This window comes from Octopus bimaculoides, chromosome 11, assembly GCF_001194135.2.
Source record: "Octopus bimaculoides isolate UCB-OBI-ISO-001 chromosome 11, ASM119413v2, whole genome shotgun sequence".
Lineage (NCBI taxonomy): Eukaryota > Metazoa > Mollusca > Cephalopoda > Octopoda > Octopodidae > Octopus > Octopus bimaculoides.
Genome location: NC_068991.1, coordinates 39,425,878 through 39,435,434, shown reverse-complemented (window position 1 = coordinate 39,435,434; position 9,557 = coordinate 39,425,878). Strand labels below are relative to the sequence as shown.

Below are 9,557 nucleotides of genomic sequence, written 5' to 3'. Positions count from 1 at the left end.
GTCGACCTCGGCGGAATTTGAACTCAGAATGTAGCAGCAGACGAAATACCGCTAAGCATTTCGCCCGGTGTACTAACGATTCTGCCAGCTCGCCTAGCCATACAATAACAAAGGAAGCTTACTATCAATAACTAAACACTACTTCTAGCTTCAAAAAAAGAGTAAGATGAAAAAAACTCCTTGCTTATTAGGAAAGGCATTGTGTTCCACAAGGGCAAGCCTTCATAACATTAGGATCACAAATAGGAACAATACAAATACTTCCTTGAAGAAAAGTTCCATTTTTACCATGTTCTGTTAATTCAGAGCATCTATTTAGGAGTTAGAAATATAATCTAAGCAATTAATATCCTGCTTCTTTAACTGACAAAACCACTTTCACAATTTTTGCCTAGAAACTGTATGAAATTATAATCCTCATATTAAAAATATTTTTTGAATTTTTAGTAGAGAACCATGAAAATAAAAATATTTCTCAGATTGTCATTTTAAATCATGATGTGAAACCACCAGTATTGGAACAACACACAAAAATATATTACAATAACTAAACTGTAGCATGCAACATACATACACATAAAACTTCTACACTGTACTAATAAAATATGCTAAAACGTATACACATGCAGAAAAATTTACTGACTAAGCAAAAATTAAAATATGGATTTATTCGGGGGGGCAGGGGTGTGGGAAGGGCAACAAACTGAACATCAGAGGCAATACAAGTCATTAAGAAAGTTTAATAACTAAAGCAATAAATATAAAGAATTTTATAAAGTGATCTTACCTGGATCCGTATCATTGATCATCTGTTCGATGACCAAGTTGATTAGTAAGTCTTCCTGAAAAAGTAAAATTGCCATATAAACATTCTCATTTTCTAAACACAATATCACAGGCAAATATTCTACTTTGTTTCATTAAAATATCTATCAATATTTCTTAAACATGAGCATTATGAATCAGTAATATAAGTGCATATTATGAACAAATTATTTTACTATAGCATGAAAGCTTTTGTTACCTAAAAAACAAAAACAAAAAAAAATACCAAAATTTTTTGGTTATTTATATATCTGAAATAACGTTCTTTATAAATAAAATTGTAATAAAATCTTCACATTTATGAAACAAAGCAAGCTGAATTCACAAGGAAATTTTCTTACATCATCTTGACTTTGTCCTTCCAGAAGAATGAATTCACGAACCATGGACGGACTGAACTCCACTATATAGGAAAATATGTCAATGGCTGCTGTTTTCATCTGCTCGTCATCTAATCCCTAAAATTGAAATTACATTCTACGATAACAAAAAACTGAGTTTTCCTATTTTTATACATAATAAAGATAATTTTAGCATGTACACATTAAATACTTCATTAATAAAGCAAAGAAATTTTCTCCAAATTTGAAGAAAATCTATTTTAATGATTAAGCATTTACTAATTTCATAGAAAAAATACCAATTGTAGCACATACAATTTTATCCCTAACACTAAATACAATAAAGATTAATATTAACTATTTCTACAACAATTAACTAGTTTATAAAGACATGAAGGTAGCAAGACATCATCATTATTTAACATCCGTCTTCCATGTTGCCCCAACTCAACTGACCTGGGTCTTACTACTAACTTTAATTATACAGTACTTTCTCCTTCATAAATTTCCCAATTTTCAACATCTCTCCTCTATTCCATTTTTGCATCTAAAATAAGAAAACTGCTACTTTTTGCAGAAAGTCCACATCTTTTGAGGAGAATACATAACTCTTAAGTAATATTAGTAATTTTTATTTCTACCGTAATGTAATTTTCTTCAAATGCTTTCATGTATCAACATACAGTATTGTTTTGTTCAAAAACTGGTATTTTCATTTAGAAAATGAGGTGTATAACTGTACTACTTTTTCAGAAACATGCTGACAGAACACTTCATAATTTAGATGAAGTAAATCAATAGAAAAATAAATCTTGTGTTAGAGAATTCCACATTACAGCAAGGTTTTTAAGAATAAGAATGCAATGTTTCTGTAACAAGGGATATCTGCATTATAATAGTGTTAATAATAGTTCTTTATGTTGTATTCTGAACGCCATGTTAATATACCAAGTTATAGATTGTTGCTTAACCCTTTAGCAGTCAGATTACTCTGTTAAATGTAATGCATATTTATTCACATTGTTTTGAATCGACCATGCATTATCTTGTAGCTTCAATATTTTGATGATGTGATTGTTTATTTTTAGAATCACATTGTAGGATAGGTGTGAGTAGCTGGATCTGGCCAGTCTGAACATAAAATAAGTAGAATATTCAGGCTGGATATGATTAAACTCCAATTTCTGGGTTATTTTCAAAATTAAGACATTATAGGTAATATATATTCATTACAAATGCAACCAAAAAAGTGGAACTATACACAAGCCTAATCACCAAATGAGTTGATCACATGTTATTAATATCTATTTAGTAACAGGGTGGCAGGCTGGCAGAATTGTTAGCACACTGGGCAAAATGCTTAGTGGCATTTCGTCCATCTTTACATTCTGAGTTCAAATTCCAGTGAGGCCGACTTTGCTTTTCATCCTTTTGGGGTCAATAAAATTAGTACCAGTTGAATACTGGGGTCAATGTAATCAACTGATCCCCTCCCCCAAAATTGCTGGTCATGTGCCAAAATTTGAAATCAATATTTATTTAATCAAGTATAGATGAATGAAAGGCAGAGTTTGATTTGACAACAATTAAATATCAAACATGAAACATGAAAAGAATCCAACTCATTTTTCTTATTCTATCATCATCACAACCCTTATCAGATAAAATAAATAATACCTAAAAGCAATTATAACTCTCCAGAATTGGTTAAAGACAAATCCCAAACAATCATAGAATAATACATTTATCATCTTTTTTTTCTTCTTTTTTTTTCTGATAGGACCATTTTCATTATAAAAAAGTTTGTGAAAACACAATGGTGGAGAAACTATTTTCCTGTGAGAAAATTAGATACATTTTACCTTTATTGCATTCATTACTTTATTGCTTTCTTATGCTACAAGAAACAGCACAGACCAGCAAAAATGCACCTCATATCTTGCATTATATAATTTACTAATGATCTGGAATCTGATTTTTCTCTCTCCCTATCATAATCACTTGCCAACATTAAGTCACAAGTAAATATTATCCATTCTCATATTTTATATCAACCAATACTACTAAAGCCCAATCACTTTCTTAACTAACTTGTGCCTTAAAATTAATATTGCACATACCATGAACAAAGCTCACTATCTTGTATATTCTAAGTTATTTAGTATTCATGAATCCACAACAAATATTAATACTATTGTTGTCAACATACACAACATATCTAACTTTCTCACTGCCAACATTAAAACATATGAGATACCACATCTCATTAGCTCAACACTCCAAAGAGTGCTTTATTTTTTTCCAAGTATCCCATTTGCAGAGTTCTGAGTAGTAATATAGTACCATGATAACAGACATGAGTAAAATCTTTAATGAATTTACCACTTTCATATAGTTCATTAACTTGAAATCCATTTATCATTGCAGCAACTGACTATGGCATTATTATGCCCATCAGTTTAATTACATTTCTTATGCCGTTAGCAGGTTTAACTAATATTTATTGTCTAATCACTTTCAGCTGATTTTACTATTGTTCTAATAAAGACTATGATACCAAGGAAATAAAATTTAATTTCATTTGTTTTTAATTCAATAGAAAATAGTATAACAACTTTCAAAAAAAGTCCTACTTACCAAAATAATTTCAATAGCTGACAGAATTCCAAGATTAGATAAAGTCTGTAAGGAAGAAATATTGTATTGGAATTAATATTGAAACAACAGAGTAATAAAATATAAAAGGAAACTCTCCAATTCAAATAATCCTTTTTACACCAACTCATCTAAGACTGCTTCTAGTTCTATGATATAATCTTTTTTTCTAAGTTATCTATATTAAAACCTTCCATCAAAATTTCAAGTTTGTTTATGTTTAAAATACCAACTTAATAATGACAATTATTTTACTAAATTCATTATTTTCAAAATTAATTCAAACATAGGCAATATACTGCAACAGAAAAATAACAACAAAAGGGATAAGAAATATATCATACAAAATCCTTGTGAGGAACAAGTGAAAACATTAAAAAACATGCAACTATACTATATAGCAAATACTGTTTGGTAAAATTATGTTCATTTCGTATGCTGCATTAAAGAAACATGCTATTTTGATTGCCAGTTTTATATTGTGCATACAGCCAGGAAAGAAGAAAGAATTATTGATTTTTGAAGAAAACGTTTTAAATTGGATCCTCTTGCTTATAGGATGCCTGGAATTTTATACATGTTTTAATTGATATAAAATTAAAAAGTTCATAATAACGTTTCCAATAATTCTCAGTATTTAAACTAAACATACAAAAATGTTATAAAAATACCAAATTATCTCAAACATGAAATAATTGCTGAGTAGAAAACAAAACAGTAAATGCTAAAACAGCCTTATATATATTCATTTGGCATATACTTATATATTAAGTATACTATACAATCCCACAAACATGGGTCAATATTTTGTTTTCAATTTTACTCAGCTGTAATAAACAAAAAACTTAACCCAAAGCATTTAAAATAATAGTTATGTTTTTTTATTAATCTTTATGTTCAAATAATAAAATATTTACCTTAAAAAAGGAGTCCCTGTTTTGTGGTTGTAATGTTTGAGAAAATGTACAAAATTCTTTAAGGAAAAGAACTAATTCTCTTCTTTTTTCATCATCTGTTTCATCATCAGTAAGTTGAGTGAATAAACTATTTAAGAATTTTTCATCTTCCTGTATATCAAACCAAGAAAACACAATTCCATCAAAATGTTTCAGAGATATGAATGAATATGGTTCTCAAGAATTCTTTAGATGACAACTGTCTTTTATTAAAACACTACAATATTAAACCATGTAATACATAAGTTATTTAACCCTTTGATACCAACCAACCTGAGAGTGCCCCTAGTTCTATGATGCAAACTTCCTTTTTTAAAGTGAGCTAAATTAAAAACTTCCATCAATATACTGAACCGCAAAAGAAACACAAGACGTGTGTGACTGTGAAATATGTTCTAATTTCATTATGTCAGAAATAAATTTTGATAAATCTGATGAAGTCAATTTCTTGGATGCATTTTGACCACAGTCTATGGGTCGTTGTCATGTGTTCTGGTAGTGGGTGGATCCAGCACATCAAGATTGTATGGCATGACATGTTCAATACTGTGTATGCCCTCCCTGGGTGTTCAAAACAGCCATACACCGTTGGTACATGAAGAGCACGAGGCAGTTCACAAAAGCCATTGGCACCTGTGCCTACACCCTGAAGAAAGCTGCTTCCAGTTCCAGGAGCTGTCGGCCTTTGGACCACCTGATTCAGCCATCTCTGGATTTTGTCCCACAAGCATTCAGTTGAGTTCAAATCCGGGCCAAGAGCTGGCCACAGCATTGTCCTTCTGGAACATGTGGCTATGGTGACGTGGAAAGGCACAATGTGAGGTCTTATGATCTGGTCAACATAGCACTGCACTGTGATGCCATTCCCTCTGCTTACACTAACATTTTGGAACACACGGGGCCCAATTCTCTGATTCAGGCCTATAGCACCCCAAACCATGATGCTTTAGCCACTCCGCACATCTCTCTTCATGACACGTGTCTCTGTAGTGTTCATCCCTCCTACACCACACCCTCACTCTGCCACCCAAGATGGAAACGCAGTACCAGCTCTCTTCAGAGAAGACTATCAACTTCCATCGTTGACGCTGCCAATGTTGGTTCTGTGTAGCCTACTGTAGTTGTGCTTGACGGGGTGGTGGGGAGTGAGGCCCCCCCCCCGTAGGACGACGGCAACGCAGGTTGTTGGCGGCCAGTCGATGTTGTACTGTGTTGTCGTTGATGGGTCGCTGTCCAGTGCCAATGGTCTCGCGAGCTGTCGCACTGGCTGGTCTGAAGCAATCACAGAGGTGTTGCAGGTGGATGAAGCAGTCCTGCCTGGGCGTGGTCACCCAGAGGCACCCTCTGCGTGCATAGTCTGCAGTGCTGTTGGTGTTGTTTTATCGCTGCCTGGGTGTGGTCACCCAAGGGTGCCATCTGCGAGCAGGGTCTGCAGTGCTGTTTTATCACTGTTGCAGGCAGCCAGTTGATGTCATACCATGTCATCACTGATGGGTTGCTGTCCAGTGCCAATGGTCTCGCAAACTGTCACACTGGCCAGTCTGAAGCGATCACAGAGGTGTTACAGGTGGATGAAGTGGTCCTGCCCGGGCATGGTCACCTGGGGGCGCCCTCTGCGAGTATGGTCTGCAGTGCTGCCGGTGTTCTTTTATCACTGTTGCAGGCAATAGATGGTGCTGACATGGATATTGTAAGCTTTCGCAACAGCCAGGGTACGCTGCCCTACTAGCAATTGACCGATAGCTTGTTCCCTCTGCGCTGCTGACAATCAGGTCACACCTAATGCGTCCAAATTATGAATGCCAGGAATGCGGTTCACGTTGATTTTTACACCCATAACCTCCATGAGATGTCTTTTGGCATCTCATTTCAAGGAAAGTTGAAAGGTTACCTGTAATTTGGATCTCAGCCATAAACCAACATGTCTTGGAATATTTATACTTATATCCCTGAAATAAATTTTCAGAATTTACCATAAGAAAATGACATTCGAAAAAATCGAGTTTCTTTTGTGGTTCAGTGTATTTCATGTTAGTTTATGTTCCAAACACCAGCTTCGTAAAACAATTATTTTACTTAATTCTTCATTATTTTCAAAATACATTGAAACTGTAATGAAAGGGTTAATGGTCATTTTCAAGGAGTATGCTTGATGTAAAAAATATAACTTTTTCAAATGCCAATGATTCTGCAATAACTGCCAGATATTCTAACAACTTACAATGCAATAATATTATTCAAATATAAAGAATCCTTGGAGCTTCAAGTTCTCACTTTTGTTGTTTTTTCATCCAGAGAGTAGTTTAATTATTTGAAGTATCAAGAATCACTAACAATAGATGTAAGCAGTTAAAACTGAATCATTATAAAGTACACATTATTTACTTTCAGATCTAAGTGAACAATTTTCAATAAGAGAACCAATAAACCAATAATTCAGCTTAATTCAACATTACTACTTGTTTACATAATGATTCAATAACTGTGTAACGAAGTGTTTTACATTCTAAATTTTCACAATGCAAACCTGTCCACTCTGAAAATGGGGAATGTTAAAAAAGACAGAAATTTGTAAATCTGAAATGTTGGTTAAAAATGAAAAATTGAGAAACAAGCTTAATTAAAATCTCCAACAACAAAATATAATTTGGGGGGGGGGGGGTTATATTTGACAGCAATGTTGACAAATGTTTCTATATTAAAGGTGAGATCATCTTAATGAGGTACAAAAACATTATCTAAAAGTCTGTAGAAAAGTACACATACAGATTAGCCTTCTCATGTTAAAAGAATTAAAAGACTAAACTGGTGGTTCCCAACTTGGGAGCCCATGAATTAAATTCAAAATTTCGTATATATATACATACACACATAACGATAAGTAATATCATGGAGTCCATGGGAAAACTCATTTAAATAAAAGTTCCTTGGTAGTGAAAATGTTGGGAACCACTGGGAACTATCTAAATGTTAATACCACTGACAAATGTAAAGAAAAATATTAAAAGCAGTCATATTAATTCAAAAACCATTTGATTAAGTAAGGATGAATGTAAAATAGTAAATTGAAAAGCAAAAAACTGTTTAAATTGAAAATATTTACCTGTATCATTGTAACAATTTCTACTTTATTGAAAAATATGAAGGAACTTAATGTTGACAAGATATTTTCTTCAAAAACTGAAGGTGTTGGTAATATCACATCCTGGATATACTGTACTCTGTAAGTTTGGTGGATTTTGTTCCGCAATTCTGTATTTGTGATGGGTATAACTTCTTTGAACCGCGATGTATTTTGTAAGTACTCTCTATGTCTAGCTGGCTGAGATAGAGAAGAGTCATATTCTAAAATACCAACAACATCAAATATAATGTCATCAGCAAACATGATCTCAAAAAGAGCATTTTTGTTAAGCAAAAAGATACTCTTAAAAATGTCATAAAGGTGATGTAATCCATCAATGTTATCAAGGTCCTCACACATATGAAATAAATCTATAAGTTTTTTAATGTAATTTTCAGTTTCTATTGCTACTGAGAGTTTCTCTCGCCGTATAGGCGACGGAAGCACGTTGTTAAACAGTTCTGAGATCTCCTCGAGTTTGCTTAAATCACACGGAGGCAACTCAATAGGGGGAGCTGCATCAGGCATGTCATCAAAGCGCTCATCTTCAGATTCTTCCACAACGTCTTGAGTTATATCCACTGAAGGATCTTTGCCCTGAACCTGAAACATATTAAATTTGTAAGTCAAATTTTTTTTTTTTTTTTTTTTTATATAAAAGCAGTTTAACGAAAAAAGGGCTTCATTAAAGAATAACAAAAACAAAAAAAGCTCTACTACAAAACATGTGCAAATTCTAAGTCTATGCTTAGAAAAGTAACAGCTGACCAATACTTAAATCAAACAATAACATCTTTCAAATGAATAAATCTACAAGTGAATAAACATCTAAAGATAATTTAAAAAACATTTAAGCAAACTTTCGAGTATTCGAAACAGAAAATGTTGGCATATACAGAAATTTCACAAGTTTCAAATTGCATGTGTATCACAAAATACATTCAAATACCTCTTGATAAAGTTATTTTAGTCCTCTTAACTATCTATATATACTGAACTACTGCCAGGTTGACAACAGACTTCTTCCAACAGTACAACATCCAGATAGTGCCATGGCCTGCCCTAAGTCCAGACTTGAACCTCATAGGGCACCTGTGAGATGAAATCCAAAGAAGGCTAAATGACATCTGTCCAAGACCAACAACCGTGGCACAACTGGATGAGGATAGCTGTGTGAAAAAGTGCCACACCCTAGCAGTTGAGGGAACCCGTGAAAGAGGCAGGCCCAGGAAGACCTGGGATGAGGTGGTGAAGCACGACCTCCGAACATTAGGCCTCACCGAGGTAATGACTTGTGACCGAGACCTTTGGAAATATGCTGTGTGTGAGAAGACCCGGCAAGCCAAGTGAGACCAAAATCCAAGGCCTCTGCCAGGGATGTAGCCAGCTTGTGAAGACTTGTTGAGGCAAGTGAAATCAAAATCGAACTAAATTTGTAGACTGGCACCCATGACAACGTCTCTTTCATTGAACACTAAACTCGGCTTGCAAAGAAAAGTTGGGGCAAGCGAATGCGAAATTGTGATGGCACTTGTACCAGCGGAGCACTAAGAGCATCGTCCGAGTGTGATCATTGCCAGAGCAGCTGCCTGGCTTCCGTGCCGGAGGCATGTAAATAGCACCATTTGAGCGTGATCGTTACCAACGTCACCTTCC

At 34.2% G+C, this 9,557-nt stretch overlaps 1 protein-coding gene across 4 annotated transcripts in view; it reads right to left on the bottom strand.

The window, feature by feature from the left end:
* The window catches only part of LOC106869438 (serine/threonine-protein phosphatase 4 regulatory subunit 3A), a 57,352-nt gene that overhangs the window by 28,578 nt on the left and 19,217 nt on the right, over positions 1-9,557 (bottom strand). For all 4 annotated transcript variants that reach the window (XM_052971713.1, XM_052971715.1, XM_052971714.1 and 1 more), the window contains 5 exons: positions 7,881-8,504; positions 4,739-4,888; positions 3,804-3,848; positions 1,167-1,283; positions 788-842 (listed from right to left, as the gene is read on the bottom strand). In XM_052971713.1, the coding sequence (XP_052827673.1) occupies positions 788-842; positions 1,167-1,283; positions 3,804-3,848; positions 4,739-4,888; positions 7,881-8,504 (991 nt within the window). The remainder of the gene's footprint in view (positions 1-787; positions 843-1,166; positions 1,284-3,803; positions 3,849-4,738; positions 4,889-7,880; positions 8,505-9,557) is intronic.